This window comes from Melospiza melodia, chromosome 8, assembly GCF_035770615.1.
Source record: "Melospiza melodia melodia isolate bMelMel2 chromosome 8, bMelMel2.pri, whole genome shotgun sequence".
NCBI lineage: Eukaryota > Metazoa > Chordata > Aves > Passeriformes > Passerellidae > Melospiza > Melospiza melodia.
In genome coordinates, this window is record NC_086201.1 from 23,879,747 (window position 1) to 23,896,499 (window position 16,753).

The following is a 16,753-nucleotide window of genomic DNA, read 5'->3' on the forward strand; positions in this document are numbered from 1 at the left end:
CCTCTACCTTGAACTTGTAGAAGGCAGACTTTGGCTTGTTCAGGACACTGGTTCAGAGTGTCAGTGGGAATCAGTCCTTAATAACTAAGACACTCACAAGTCTGTGGGGCCAGGCGGGATTCACTCGAGGGTACTGAGGGAGGTGGTGGAAGAGCTTGCCAAGCCACTCTCCATCATTTGTCAGCAGTTCTGGTTAACCAGAAAAGTCCCAGCTGGAGACTGCCCAATGTGACACGCACCTGCAAGAAGTGTTGGAAGGAGAATCCTGGGAAGGAGAGGCCTGTCAGCCTGACCTCAGTGCCAGAGAAGGTTATGGATCAGATTAAGTTGAATTCAATCTCATGACACATAGAGGACAGCCAAAGCATCAAGCCCAGCAGCATGGATTTAGGAAAGGTAGGTCCTGCTTAGGCAGTGTGATATTTACATACCAGGTAGTGCACTTAGCCTTGGCTCCTGGCTTGTCCCTACTCGTGGAGCAGCCCCATTCCTGCTACTCCCAACACCTGTATAGGAAATAGCAAACAACTGTGCCCCAGCCAACCTGCCCAGGTCACCAAAACCCAGATCCTTTCCTCCAGGTGTGTCTCAGTCCCTCCCTTGCAGATGCTACAGGCAGGACCTTGATTGTTTTGACATCTTTTGGTCTAGCATGTTCTTAGAGGGGGAGGAGGAGGAGGCAAGAAAGAAGGGCCATCTGAAGTCTCAAATTCAAAAATCAGAATTTTAAGGACATGTTCTGAAATTGGCATACTGAGCTTTTACAGGTACTTGGTGACTTTTCATTTTCTGCCTGGGAATGTGTGTTTGCACAGGGGTTTTCTAACTCAGATTCTGAAACTGTGGAAGTTTATTCCTTGGTTTATCTTCTACGTGTTCTATATTTTAACTTGTGTTTAAAAAATTTACAGTAACAACTGAATTTTATATTTCAGTTGTTTATTTAGTGATATAGTCAGGCAACTTTTGCATTAAAGATTTAATATGGAAATAATGTAATATAAATTTATTCTAAAACCTATGTACACTACACAGTTTTGTTTATTGAAAGATGTATTAGATTTATCATATTCTTGGTAAGGAAGCAAATTGTAGCATCTTTTCCTGCTGAAATACCCTCCTAAAATCAGTACCAGAGTTTTTCTTTCTGCACTATTGAACTATAGTCCATATTAGGCAAGAATCTTTTGACTGTCTGCTCAGGTCATGTCCCATTAATCCAGCTCCTTTCTTGTGTTTTGGACGTGTGTATTCTACTGATGGTAGTGGATGGGATCTAGCAGTAAATGTTTGTACATTACTTCAAAGTGTGGGGAGCTATGAATTTCAGAGGAAGACTGGAATAGACAGTGTAAGTTCTTCCGTGCTCAGATAAAATAACTTTAAACTGATTCTGATTAAAACCATACTGCTGAGGAATTATTTATTATCTTAACTAAAGAGCTTGTATAAATAGAAATAGCTGTATCTCTTTACTTATCTAGGCTTTATGTACCCACATATATAGTTAGTACATAAACAAGTCCAAACCTGATACTCTGTGGATAAGAACTGGCAATGGAAATTTGGGTTAGACTGTTATCAGGCCAACAGCTCTCTCTGAATGTCCCACTGACTCTGACACTGCTCAGAAAGACTTTCTGTTCTTCTTCTTGACATGACTGTGGCAGCACTTGGCACTCATGAGGCAGATGAGATCTGCTCTGCATTCTACCTCCCTGGCAAATATGAAATTCTTTGCATTTTCTATATATAAATAGCAGACTGTGTTTCCAGCAGCTCAGTGGGAGTCACCCTGTTTGCAATGCTGTTTGGAAAGGAAAATTTCAGTGTCATTTTGAATATGTAATTTTTTTATTCTTGGAAGACTTCTGTTTGATTTTAGCACCCATGAGTGAGGCACAGTGCAGAGCCCCAAAGGGCAAACTGATGCCCCTGTCTGGGCAAATACAGGAAAGAAGCTGTTCATCAGTTTTTAGAAAAAGGCAGAAGGAAGAGGCACATGGAAGCCCTTTTGGCTGTAGCAGAAAGCCAGAGTGCTTTGCAGTGTTTCTCCCTCTGATGCTGCTGGGGCTGCCCATGCTGAGGATGCATTGCTGTGAGGAGAGGGGCCAGCTGGAGAGCCCAGGGAAAGCACAGGGCAACATACCTTTGTTAAATCTCTCACATAGCAGTGGCTAAAATGGGAATTAAAGTTGTGTCTGAGACACACTGGGAGGATTGCCACGTCTAAACTTGCTCTGCAAAGGCCCCTGTTGGATCAAGGTGCTGCAAATTAATGCTTCTCTGCATCTGCACTGGTGAGTTTCGGAGCCAAAGCCCTAAGCAGGTTTGTTTTACAAGGAACTCCAGCTCTCCTCTCCAGAGTGATGCTGCAGTTGTCTCTGACCACACCAGAGGAGCTGAGGCAGATCAGGGCCACAACAAAACTCGTGCAAAGAGTGCAGAACCAACACCCTTGAATTGCCGTCCCAGAAGCCTTGTCTTTGGCTGGAAACAAGATAAAAACCTTTCCTAGACACCAGGGGAAATAGCTCAAGCAGGAACTATGCCTGATGGGATGAGTGCTTCCACAGCTCATCCCTACAGCAGGATATTCTAAAAGGCTTCATACCAGAACATAGTGAATGACATAGGAAGGAAAGATCTTGGACAGTTCTTATTATTTTTAATTCCATTACAGTTTTAGCTGAATCATGAAGGCATCTGAAACTGAAGTTGTGGGGAGTGCACTAAAAACAGAAGATGAACTACAAGGATGTGTCAGTACTTAAGTGTTTCAGCTGTCCCCAGACTATGTGCAGGCTATAGAAAATGCCAGCACATTTTGCCTGCAGACTTCTAATGCTGCAAATTGGTGTGAGAGGGAGCCAAGGTAGGCATCCTCAAATGCTATAGCTGAGTGCTCTCTCACTATGCCTCTTATACTATTTTAAAAATACTGGTATTGTATTAGTGCATGTGAAGATTGTTGGGCTGCCAGCTCCAAATAGGCACAGGGAGAAAAGCTGCAGGGAGCAAATGCTTCCACATCACATTGTTGGGGGGCCTCTCTCCCAATCCTAGCCAGCCCCATTAAGGATTAGTCCTTGTGTTCTGGTCTGTCCTGTTGTCTGTCTCCCTTCAGAAGCTGCCAAAAAGTGGTTTTGTTGGTTTGGGTTCTTTGTAAGGCTACTCAGCTTGTTTCTTATATACCATTAATAAAGATGCATTTGAGACATGATTCCTTTGGACAGCAATGTCCAACAATCTAGTGCTGAAACACACTGTTATAATCCTTTGAGCACTTAATATTTTAATAATTTTTTACTGTCTGAATATGGTTTATAAAATTACTTTATCATTGACATAAGAAATGTTAAGCCTTTGCAGTGAAACTATAGCTCCTGTGATCAGTAACATATATTAGAATTGTAATCGTACAATTTAATACATGAAGTTTCATAGACATCTAGAATAGATATTTTATGGAAAACAGGTATTTTCTAGAGAAACTTGATATTTAAAATATACAATTTATTAATACTTATGGTATCAATGTATCTGGAAAACATTTTTCTCACAGTATCTCACAGCAAAGCCAAACATTATTTTCTTTCAAGTACCAAAGCTCAAGAGGAAAGCCACTTCAGATCCCTGCTTATGTCCTCCCCCAGGTGTAACCCTGTGTATGTGTGTGTGTATATCCCTGGTATGTCTCTGAAGCTGTCATGGAAGATAATGGCACATCTGTGCATGAAGGAACTGTGAAATTGGATAATCAGATTGTCCTGAAAACAATTCTCTAATTGTCCTGTTGAAAGCAGAGTGTGTCTCTCTTACTTTAGTCCCTTAGACTTCATTGTGCCACCACAACTTTTACAATTGCACTCTTGCTCTAACTGAGGAAGTCTATAAAACAAATTATGTTTTGTCTTTGTAGGAACATAAGTGAAGGCTTAAAAATGGGCATATGAAACACTGAATATCAGTGTTTTGTGCATCTCTTTCATTTGTTGTGTTAAATGAAGCTAAGCATTTCACTTAAGCACCAAAAACATTCAGGATTCAGACTGAGAGGTCCCAGTCCCGACCAATCAGACTCTTCTGTGATTCAAAAGTCACCTAAACTATCATCAGAAATCAAACAGTAAAGTTGCCAGCTACTAGTTGTCAGCTGGGAACAACTATGGTTCACAGTAGCTTTGATTTGGATGAAGAGGGGAATTTTGGCCCTCATGGAGAGTTATTTTTGATCATTGAGCCAACTGGATCCTTAGATTAAAGTTTATCCTCCCCTCCTAAGCTTTATCAGGTCCTTCCCAAACCAGCTAGCTTGTGTGCTTGCCTCTGCTCAGAAACAGCCCGGTGTTCCTAATGTGTCATGGTTTTAATTTGCAAAAATCAAAGCCAAACAAGTATTTAATGTCTGACTTGCTGGTTTGTGCTGTGTGTATGGCCAGTGCATTGCTCTCACCCTCAATCCTCACTCCTTCCCTGCCTCCTCCACTGGCACAGGTGGGAAAGTACTCAGTGACTCAATAAGCTTGTGGTGAGCTGTGAAAATCCTTAGTGCTCTCAGCGGCCTGAACATTTTCAAATTCCGCTGAGTTTTGCAAAGAGGTAGGCTAGATCAGTGATTGCGGGATGTTGTTTCACACACTTCTTTTGAAATAACATGAAATTACAAATGAAAATTAATTATATTCATGAAGGAGTACTATTGATATGATTGACCAAATTATTTTCCTGATCTTGGAATGAGGCACAGATTTTAAGTAGGATTTAGCCTCTGAATTTTAGTCATCCAAAAGTGGTTTAACTAGTCTGAATCATCTTTCCTTTTTCTAGAGTTAATGGAGAGAAAATGTAATCTTGAGTAAACACTATATCCCACTTGACTTGGATAGAATTAGAGGCCTGTTGATGTGCTTAGCACAAGGGAGCCCAGAGAGCAGGCTCAAATGTGAGTGTTCTCAGTATCTGGAGTCACGTGAAATGGAGCCCACCAAAAGAAATCACAGTCTAAGTATGAAAACCAGGCCTAAGGTGCAAATCCACCAGTGAAGTGTCATGAAATTGTGGACAACTCTGTAGAATCATCATCAAAAATCTTCCTGTAAGATTTAGTAGAGTCTAAAATTGTAGGATTAAAAAAATGTTTGAAAGAGCAAAGGGAATTGTTTGATATGTGCAAAGAGGAGAGCGATTCTGGCACACTGTAGCAGAGATCGAATTTTTGAATCCACCCCTTCTGCTACCTCCACCCCCAAAATCTGAAAACTTCCTGATTTGTGTTCATCAATAATTAAGAGCCCATCAGCAATACTCAGAGGGAGCTTGCATTGCACTTCTGAGCAGCCAGTTAGTAATATACGGTGGAGAGATCCTCTTTTTCAAATCCCAAGGCTCCAGGCCGTGCAGCGCTAGTATTGCATTTTCAATTAGCCCCTGAGTGAATGCTTGGCATATGTGGAAGTGAGCCGGTACACAATTAGCTTATTGTTCCTTCCAGCTTTCTGCTGAGAGGATCTGAAGGGCTGCTGAAGAGAGGGGAAAAAAAAAAAGAAAATAGCCAAGCCAGTGGCATCTCTGTGGATGTGGAGCACGGGAGCCGCTAGGCTGGCGCAGATTCCCGGGCTAAGTCGGGAGTTACAGCTGTTCCTGCGGAGCTCCAGCCCGGCCGCGGCGACGGCGCCTGGGCACAGCACAGACCCAGCTCCAGCTCCAGCTCCAGGCTCTGCTCTCGTCTGCCTCACCTCAGCATCGCCATGGAGCCCAACAGCCCCAAAAAAATACAGTTTGCTGTGCCCCTGTTTCAGAGCCAAATAGACCCTGAGGCAGCTGAGCAGGTAAGGAGGATGAGTTTCCTTCACTGTTTCCAGGGAATGGGGCAGGATGTGGGTGATACTTGTGGCCTAAAGGCTTTCCTAGCTCATGTTAGTGAAACTGTAGATTAAATACTCCGGAGGTTGTAGTGGTGTTTGATATGCTTAAAGAGGGAGAAGGATATGTCCTCTAGCCAGAATAAGGCTTCTTCACCTTGGGTAGGTTTATTAATGTATATTTGTTGTGCTTTGTCTGTAACTGCACTTCTACCCTAATACTTACATTTCACATAAAAACACTCAACAAATGCATTCTCAACAAATCAATTCAAGTGTATTATATGTACATAAAGCAAAGCATAAAGTTCATAATAGGTACCTAACAGAAGTATTGGGAAAACATCTTATTTACCTTTCATTTTAACATGAGAAAATACAATTAATTTTTTGCACAATAGTCATAATTTCAGTTAGTTCCTATATTTCTCATGATTTTTTACAGTCTTCAAGTCATTTTTTCAATGTTTTACGTGCCTGAAAAATATATACATGTAGAAATACGCTGTACTTATGTCCTTGCTGGAAAAATATTTGTGCTATTTTAAGTTTTAACTCACTCCCAAAAGATACACATAATAATATATATATACATATATATATATATATATATATATATATACATATATATATAGTACTGATATATATATATGTATCTCAGTACTGATGTCTAAGGAGGAAAATATACCCATTACTGTGTACAGATATGTGTACATGTGCCTAATAAAAGGTCACAGGCAGTTTTGTGAGAAAACTGTATAAATCTTAATTAGGTGACCCAGTATATTTCTCTCTGTGCAAGTTGTCCTCAACATTTGCTTCTATTTGGGTACATCTGATTTTAGATGATACCAGGGGAACATTATAACCTTGAAATTCCATACCAGTGGCCATGAAATTATTTGTACCTGGTTTCTTGAATGCACTGATGTTGTGTCTCTTAAAAGGCAGAGAGCTTTTCCAGAAAGTGATGAGTTGGGAGTGATCACTGAATGCGAAATATTAGAAGGGTGCAGAAAAGAATTGTTGTGGATCCCCATTTTGTCCGTAGGCATTTCTGAGCTGTGAAGCTATCCAGCCCTCACAGAACAGTTCTGCAGTGAATTCAAGCAGAATGTGTTCTGGTGTTTTTCTGCAATCTGTGAGAACCATAGGATTAGGATTTCCTGGAATTCCCATGGCTGTTGAAATGCTGTATCCTATTTTCTGCCTGGTATTTATGGGCAGTCCTTTTTTTTTGTGTGTGTGTGTGTTGTGAGTTTGATTCCAAGTGCTATACAGTTTCACTGTGGGTGTGTGATGAAATTAAAATAGTAAATTCTACAGTCAGCTACAGTTACACTAATCTAGAATAAACCCATTAACCCTGATGATGTAACTTTCCATTTACACCTCTGAAAGCAAAATTTGAACCTAGCTAAGTACAGATATTGGCTCAGCAAACAAAAAAGAACAAATGCACTGACATTGAGGTTTTGTGTCAGAAGGTTTCTAGCTTAAATGCTGCTGGTCCCTGTCTTAAATTCAATAGAATATCAGGCCTGGAGGCTTTTGCGAAGCAGCACAATGCTTTCAGTGCAAATGTGTGCATTATAAGAGGCTATGCCAATACCATGTAATTCAGCCACTGTTAATGGAACAAAAGTAGTTACCCAGATAAACTCTGAAGAATTGCATACAATTCAGGAGTATGTGTTGGTATGTAAAATCTGCTATATTGGAAATACTCTTTTTAAGGTCTTAAATACAGGAGTATTTTTAGTTAAAGAACTCTTACTGTAGTAACACCTCTGACAACAGTTTAGAAACATGAGCTCATTGGAAGGCATACCTGCAAAACTCTGAAATGCACTTGAAAGATATTATTAATTATTACTTGAGAGAGCTATGGCAGTACTAGGTATTTGCACAAGCTCAGAAACTATGAGATCATCTTCCTGATGCAAAGCTAAATGTCAATATTTTAAGCTATGACTGATATTTTTCAGCAATACATATCCAAAAAACTGAATTCAAGATGATTACAAATCCTAAAGGCATTTTGGACAGCTCTCCCCATGCCTTTGGTCTCCCTGGACAAGCAGCAGCATGACCCTGATTGCTGTCAGAGCAGACAGGCTGTCAGCAAGACAGTGAAGTGCTGCTGTTCTTTAAATAGTTTCCTTTTTAACTTTGCCTGGTCTATACTCTGGAGGACGCCAGACAGATTTTTAGCTTTGCCTTGTGTGTGTGGCAGCTGATGGGCCCTACTGACTGCCCTTGGTTTGTATCTGTTCCAGATCAGGAAAAGACGGCCGACGCCAGCATCACTCGTCATCATGAATGAGCACATGCCCCCAGGTGAGTGCTGGCATACCTTCTAAACCACTGAGCTTGTATGCACAGGACTGGCTGCAAACTGGGTTGATTAACTACATGAGTTGAAAAATCCAGCATTAATTTTTTAGCTCTAAATATCAAACAATGGATCTTAGGACTGTTTGGAGTAAACCCCGTGAACACACGTAACTCCTGGCCTTCAGATAATGTCACTGATTCCACAATTCTATCCTCCATGTCAATCTTGGTCATATGTAGAAGGAGAATTAATATGACCCAGATCCAGTTCTTCCATCCGCAAATATTTTCTTTCCCTGGGTGGAGACCTTGGAGACCCATGAAGTCTGATTTCTGGAGATACCAGACTGGATCCAATGTTAATCCAACCCAAGGAGTTGTTTCTACAAAACAGATTCTCTTCTGGTTTCCTGATGAAACATATAATGTGTTTTTTCATTATTCTTTTTCAACTGTGTATACGTTATCTTCATCCAGGACTGCCCACAGAAGATTCCCTGTGGGATGGGATGATTTGAGGTTGAGACATACTTTGTCATATAAATATGACTTCAGAAAGATTCCTTAATAAGCTGTTTAGGGAGTGTTATAAACAAAATAATCCACAAAAAGGAGAAAATCCTCAATACTTAATCCCTTGGAACACAGTGCCTACTTTATATCAAACTTTTCCTTTGTTGTGCACTGCAACATTTTTTTCCTGCCATATCTCTTAGTCACCTGAGTATTTTTTTAAAATCTTTTGGGAGAGTAGCTTTCTGTCCTGAATTTCAGTAGTTCAACTCTCAAAAATGGTGCATGAAAGATCTGCTTTGAACTGACTTTCTTTACCTAAATAATGGGATATATACTGTCTGTGTTGCTAGGACTTAATTTAAAGCAAATTCACCCTAACTGTTAATCTCTTCTGCAATTCCCTTTGTACACTTTGTACTGTCATATTTCCTTTTATAAACAGATATTTGGTACAATACCAAATCAAAACCAAACAAAGAATAAGAACTCTTTAATTTACAGGAAATTTTACTGTAAACAAAGTGGTACCTGTCTGTTATCACCTTTCCTGCAATGTTCATAATAAGTCTCTAAATAAATCATTTTTATTATGAGTCAGGATTGCTGCAGGTTTCAGCCAACTTCCATATAAGCCCATGAGTTAGTATTTGTCTTCACTTACTTAGATTTGTTTATTTAGATATTATTTGTTCTTTCTAGATACTGGGAACTAATATTAATGAATTTATTATTTGGCTAAATTATAAACTTTTCTGATTTAAATTTTCCCATAAAGCTGGAGAAAAATTAGAACTTTAAAAGCAGCTTCATTTTCCTGCCCTTCACCACAAGGTTCATGCAGATTTTGATAGGGGATCACTTGCTTAATATGGGCAAATGTTTTGGACAGGGTATGTGCAGGTAGCTCTGTAAGCCTGCTGAGTAAAAGGACAGTAAAGCCAGCTTGGAAAGGCAGGTTTAAAATTGATGTGCAAATACTAAATACAGCCTTTGTGGTCTTCATCTGGCAAGGTTCTGGGATGGTTGTGTGCCTTCAACTTTCAGAGCCAGCTGGTCCTAGGGCCTCTTGACACCTTGCTGATTAAACCCCAAAATGCTGATAAGTTACTGGATTTTGAATAGAATTCAGGGGGATGCTGAATAAAATACTAAATTCATCACTGCAAATGGATGCAGTTAATTAAAAAAACAACAAAAGTAGGGATGGTAACCTGACAATCCAACAAATTTCTTTAGAAGTTTGATTCCCTAGAACAATGGGAAAAGTGAGCAGTAGAGAATTCCAGTGATACTGGCAGAGCCAGCCTTTTTTATTAGAGCTGGGCTAAACAAGAGTCCTGTCCCTTGAATTTTACCCACTGGAGTATTCCACTTCCTTCATTAGGAGCGAGGAATAGTGAAGGATATGCTTCCAAGAGTTTGAAATATGTGTCCTAATGCAATCCTAAATAATTGGATGTCCGTACAAAGTTTACTCAAATTATCTAAACTTCTCATTTTTTGAAAACCAGAGACAGGCATACTCTAAGAATCAGACTTTTCTATAGCCTTCTGTTACAGCTGCTTCTGATTGCAGCTGGGGAAAAAAAAAGTAGCATATTTGTGGTATTCTGGTGTTCTGGATGCACACCCATCTGGAAACCAGAAGGCAATAAAATGTGTTTGGACATTTAAGAACTTCATAATAAATTCAGCTTGAGTTCTTCTGTAAAAGGTCTAAAAGTTGTTTTCTATTAAGTCTTTTCATCCATCCCTGATGCCTGTTACAGCTTTGGTAGGGATATGTCTTCACCTATTTAGGTCAGGTCAATTGTGCTATAAAGTGGAGATGGAATATCTACTAAACCTAACTCATTTTAAACCAATGACAGCTGCTCAAAAACTATAAGAAGAGAATGAAGAGTCAGCTTGACTTCCTTGCTTTCAAGGAGGCAGTGTTAGACCACACTGAATGTTTTAAAGTCAGGTGATAATCATGACTACAGGAGCTCATATCCAGCCTGTAGCATCACTGACTCTCACATTCCCTCATGCTCACTCTGGTTGGCATCATATGTAGGTGCAATCACGGTCAACAAAAGAGAAATTTGAGTTGCAGCAGCAACAGTGATTGCAAGTGGACAATATGAACTTGTGAAGCAGAATAGCAATGAAGAAACCCTTAACTCTACCTGTAAGTTCTGTGTAAAGTGCTCTTAGATGGGTTATGTCACATTTGAGCAGAGAAACTAGCACTAGCAAACTGAGACTTAAGTTATGAAGTCACTTTAATCTATTGTGCTTTGGTTGCCACCAGTGGAGCTGTATTTTCTGAGCATCTGATGTTTGATTTTGTAACAGCAAAGTAGTTTACTTTTATTTGAAATTGTAAGACCTTTTGGCTATCTGTGAAGGCAAAGACAAGTATAAAGTGAGAGAGCTGCATGAATGGGCAGCATCTCATCCTGTGAGGGTGGTGCATGGGTAACTGGGGTAACCCACTCACATCCTGCTATAGCCACAATTGCTCTACACCTGCCTTTTGTAAAAGGAAAATAAGCACATGCTTAGTTTTAAAGACATATTTCACTATTACACTACACAAGTGTCTAACCCAAAAATTGTTAAAGCTCTCCTGCTTCCTTTTCCCCTTGCAATGTCCTTGGAGTCAACAGAAACTGAGTATCACCATCACAAGCAGCCTTTTCTGTGTATGCACAACCTCCTGTCTCCATGCCCAGCGTAGCAGAAAATATGGGAATATCAATTCTTATTAGCTGGAATAAACATCTGAGAATGCTTTAAAACAGCAGAATATCATAATGCAACAGCTCAAGAAAAACCTGGTGGCAGAGTAGAGAACTGATGGCTGAGGGAAGAAAGCACGTCAGACCACAACTCAGGTTTAATGCCATTAGGGCTGCTTTGATCAGAAAACAATGCCAGCGTTCCTGCACAGACTGGCTTTGTCACAGAGCCAACACAACATCAAACAGTCTGGCTGGCAAAGGCTCTTCAGATTATGTCAAAATGTTCAGTCTTCTTGAAGCATTGGAATATGGGTAAACATTAGGATAAATTTCTGTGTATCTAAATTTTCTGTGTATTTGCTATTTCCAACTCTCTGCCTTGTTGCCTGTTTTGACATCCTTGCTTGTAATGTAAATGTTAATCTGTGTTTAGAAATACAGCTGCCTTTTTGGGATTTGCAAACCCCATTTCAAAGCAGTAAGGGTATATTATCACTGCAAAGCCAATATAAAACATACCTTCCCAGTATAACACAGTACATCTGAGCTTCCTGAATGCTGGAAATCATAACTTGAAGAAAAGCAATCTGTACCTGTCTCTGAACAAGGAAGGTGCTTGCAGCTTGTGTTTGGGCATTAGCAGTTTTGCTTTCTCATTCTTCCTAGCTGATTTTTGATTTTCCAGAAAGGATCCATGCCTTTCAGCTTAGTGTCACTTCCCCAGAGCTCTGCTGAGATGCCTCAGGGGCAGTCTCAGTATTCAGTGCAGCAGCAAACAACACAGCCAGGTGAGTGGTGGAGGAAAATCTGTGCTTACACCTTTGTCAATTCCATGACAACCCAAAGTAGTTGAGGTTTTAATGCTAAATTGGTTTTAGACACTCCTGGACTTTGCCTGCACAATAAATCTCATTACCACGGACAGATGTGCTTTTCTGCTGATGCAAACAGTACCAGCAGCACATTCTTGATGGGATTAATGTGAGTCACTTTGCCCAGCATTAAGGTTTGTGACTAATATTAGTTGGATCATGCTTCTAGGTGAATGAATGTGTTTGGGTTTAGATCTAATGATCACTTTTTTTTTTTTTTCTTCCAAGACAAAATAAACTGAGCTCAAGAAAAGACCTACTTAGTAAGAGGCAGGTGTTTCTGAGCATTGTCAAGCAGTTCTGCTCTACTTTCTCAAGGAAAAATCTCAGCAGTAAACTCTTGGTCTCAGAGTTCATGGAAACTGATATGTTTTTCAAGCTATTGAGATTCTGGTAGGACATACTGCTTACTTTGGTCCAAGAACTAGAGAGTGAGTAAGCCAAATAGCAGCTGTTTTCAATTGCAAATTTAGGCTTCTAATGTGGTAATAGAGCAGTCAGAAAAGCAGTACATGAATAAAAACTGTCATTAGCTGTATTTTTTTTTTTGTAAAACCAGTTGGTCTTTCTATATGCTAAATGTACATGCCATTTAAGTATTCTGTCTCTTTTTATATCAGCCCAGGAATCTGTGGAGGCATTTCAGTAAGCAATGAAACCATTTGTGTTCCCTGACAGCAGAGGGCTGGTACAGCCCAGTGTACATTCCTGATGGCACCAGGATGTTCAGAGATCAGCGTGTCTTGTCAAGGCAGTGAGGGCCTTCCTGTGCTATCAGCCTGGGCTGGAAAGGACTATCTGGCACAGGCAAACAATGAAATATGTAAAGTAAACTTTGTGTAAGAGAGACAGGTGAAAGGGGTTCCAGAACAGAGATAAAAATGTCTGTGATTGAAATTATCCTGCTGTTTGCAGGATGACGTGTGACTGCAAATGCTCAGTGGCAGACAGGATCCCTTCTTCTTACCTGTATACACTATGCTCACATGCTTCTTCATTTGGGTTACTCTGAATTTATTCTGCTGTTCAGACCCACAGAATTCCCTGGGACAAGGTACAGCAAAAGTTCCTCACTCATATGCAGTGTGAATACAGACTCCATGAAATCTGAAAGGAAAGCTCAAGGACTTGAAAAACAGAAAAAAAGCATCAGGAACCTGTGCTTGAGCTGTTCTTTATTCAGCCCAGAAGGAGCAGCTCACAGGCTCCAGAAAGAAACCATGAATTTTAAAAAGGGATTTTTTCATCATTCATGAAAACATTCCATTTCATGAAGACGCTCCATTTTCATGAGAGGGTGAGGATATTATATGTCACTGTCACCACTTGTCAGAAGACTTGCCATGCTCCCTGCAGTGCAGTAATGGCAGCAGGCTGGAGGACAAAGCCTGGGTTGCATGGGATGCAATGAGCAGTGCTGTGCCTAGACTGAGGGTTATCACCAAAGCAGCCAGCTGGATTTTCACAATTTTTGTGATCCTGAACACAGTAATTCACAAACATAAACATTCCCTGTGAATATTTTAGCAGTTGTGTAAACCATATAGTGTGAAACAGTAGGAAACTTGTACTATTTCATATAGAGTCCAAATAGAGTCTGGGCGGTCTCTTCAGTCAGTAAACAGTGAAGGGTCTGACAGCTACACAGGGACAGTCAAAACAAAAAGCTGCTTTGCATGTTCTGGTCAAAATTCACTTATTTTACTGAATTTTTTGTTTATTTTTATCCATGCTTCCTTCATTTTCAGTGTTTGTTGATTGACCGTACAGGTAAATTTTACATGACCCATATAAACTAGTTTCTCCTAGTTGGCTGAGGTGAGTAAATTTAGTCAAAACAAGAATGAGTCACTCACATTTACCAGAGCCTACTGACCCTCTGTGAGATGGGGCACTCCAGGGTGCAAACACTGCCTGGGGAAGCTCTGGAGGATGGACATAGAGGTTGGATATTCACAACCAGGACTCAGATTTGTGCCTACATCAGAGAAGTGGTGCAGCTGAGAGGGCATGAAGCTAAAACTCCAAAGCTTTACTAGCTTTACTACAAAGCTTTGCTTCCAATATGGATCAAATTGCATGAATCCATTACTCTTGTTCCAGTCTTGAGTACCCAAGAAATGAATTGAAATATTTTTTTATTTACAAGTGCAGCTAAACTCCTAATGTGTACAGTGATTTCACTTGTTCCTCCTGCTCCCTCCCTCCCATTGGTTTTGTGTTGGAAGGGTCAATGTCCGTGGAACTATCTGAGAGTGAATGGGATATTTTTAGAGGCTGAACTTTGTACTCTTCATCTGTTTTCCTTGTTCCTTATACAAAAGCACCATAGAAACAGCCTTCTTCCACCCCAGGAGATTATTTGCAAATTATTTTTAATATACATGGCTTCACATTACAGCTCTCTAGCTGCGTGATCACTCAGGGTCAGGGCTGATAAGCGCTTGGAATGTTTACATTTGTTATCACCTCTGTGAGTACAGCACGACAGCAGAGCCGTGCCCTGGGAGGGAATAGCCATGGGCAGGGATGCCTGACCTGCTGAGGAAGTCAGCTGGACAGATTCTAAATTCATTGCTTTCAGAAGGATAAATATTTTGCTCTCTCTAAAGAGGAGCTCTTCACAGATTTGCACTGTGCCAAATAATTACCTCATATAGTTCATTTTACTGAGAATTCGGAATAAATGGTGAGCTTTCTAGTTAAAAAATTAATTGCCTAGGTGTAATTACTTCTTGTTTCTTACAGTCAAAATACTTAAGCTATATTTAATACAACTACATGAGCATACAGTTTGAGGTGTTGATGGTATTTCAAAAAAAAGACTTTCGATCAATGTCTAGTTTAGCCTGTGGCAAAGATTCTGTTTTTTCTCTGGGGAGGGGTGTTTAATGGTAAAAAAATTCAGAAAATATTTGAAATTGAGTCTATTTAAATGTTATAAGATTATTTTTTAAAATAAGAATATCAAGATAGGTGATTTTTTTGAGATTACGTTTAAATGAAACTTCAATAACATGCTAATATTGATATTTTCAATGTATTTTTTAGTTCACATCAGGTAATAAACTAAAATCCGTTAATAGATGTTTCAGCCTTGCTGAGGGGAAAAGACTACAACACAGGGTTTTTCTGACCTCTGCTATTTAGTACTTAATGCAGCCCTCATTTACCATGGTGACGTGTGCGGAATAAATAGATAATGCAGATAGATGAGAGAGAATCCAGCTTTTAGCACTAACCTCATTATGTTCAGAATATTGGGAAGGGGTTGCACTTAAAGCATCAATCAAGGTAGCCCATTTATTGAGCTTTTAGAGACAGAATTTAACTCTTTATATGGCGTAACTGAAGTTAAAACTTCACTTCAAAATACATCAAAAGTGGGAATTTAATGAATCTGGACCTAAAGCTAGCAGAGACTAAACAAATTGAACCTATCAGTCCTGGAAGGCTTTGCCAACCGCAGAAGGCTGCAGAAACTCAGTGAGAGTGCAGGGAGCTGCAGAGCTTAGCTTTGCTTTCCTGTGAGCCTGAGCTGCCTGTGTCACCAGCTGGTGGAAACAAGATCTGATAGACCAGTCAAGTCTCTTTTTACAGTAACCAAAGCACTTTGGGGTAGAATCAAGCTTTATGTCTATTGAAAGGACCTCTGTTTTCTCCTTCTCCCCTTCAAAACTTCTGATTTCTGTGTCTGTATCTAAAATAACTTCTGATTTTTTTTCTCAAATGTCTTTACTGGAGGATCAAGAGACTATCAGAGTAGCAGAATGAAGCACAGGGACCTGCTCCTTCTTTGTTCATGTTTCCCATGGGATACCCAACATGCAAATGTCCCACAGATAATTGATGTCTGGGTATTATTCATCTTGTGGACCAAACACCACCAACTCTAGTCAGCAGTGTTAAGGAGATGAAGGTGCATTGTAAAGGTTGTGTTTTTTACCTGGGGCCATGTCCCTCATTCTGATAAGACAAGCTAAGTCACACAGAAAATGAACGTGAGCAAGGCAGATTGAAAGTTCGGCGCAGCAGTGAGCTCTGTTGCACCCTGCAATGGCTTATCCTGGGACCTGGACACCCCATACCCTGCACATTCCTGCGTGAGCCTGCACCCTCAGTGACATGGAGGGATGGCATTCCCTTCAAGTCTTGCTGGGGCTCCTGCCATAGCTGTTCCCAGATAGTGGTAGAAAGCAAAGATTTGGATGAGCCTGTCCTGCTCTTTCCTTGGCCACCTCCACAGGGTAGCTTCTCTGGGATCAGCTGCAGTGCTTGTTCTGCCTTCTCCCTTTTGTGTTAGGGCAGCTGCACCATCAGGGAGCCATTTAACCTAAAAGCCAGGTTGGTCTGAGAGCAACACCTTGTATTACTAAATACTAGTTTGTACGGGGAAGAGAGGAATGGGGGTAGGGGAGAAAAAAGATTTTTTCCT

General features: G+C 40.3%; 1 protein-coding gene across 1 annotated transcript in view; it reads left to right on the forward strand.

Annotated features, from left to right (window-relative positions):
• The first annotated feature begins 5,489 nt into the window (after positions 1-5,489).
• PPP1R1C (protein phosphatase 1 regulatory inhibitor subunit 1C) overlaps positions 5,490-16,753 on the forward strand; it is a 41,139-nt gene continuing 29,875 nt past the window's right edge. Inside the window, 3 exon segments of the mRNA XM_063161386.1 lie at positions 5,490-5,656; positions 5,659-5,831; positions 8,144-8,204. Coding sequence (XP_063017456.1) covers positions 5,578-5,656; positions 5,659-5,831; positions 8,144-8,204 — 313 coding nt within the window. The 5' untranslated portion in view covers positions 5,490-5,577.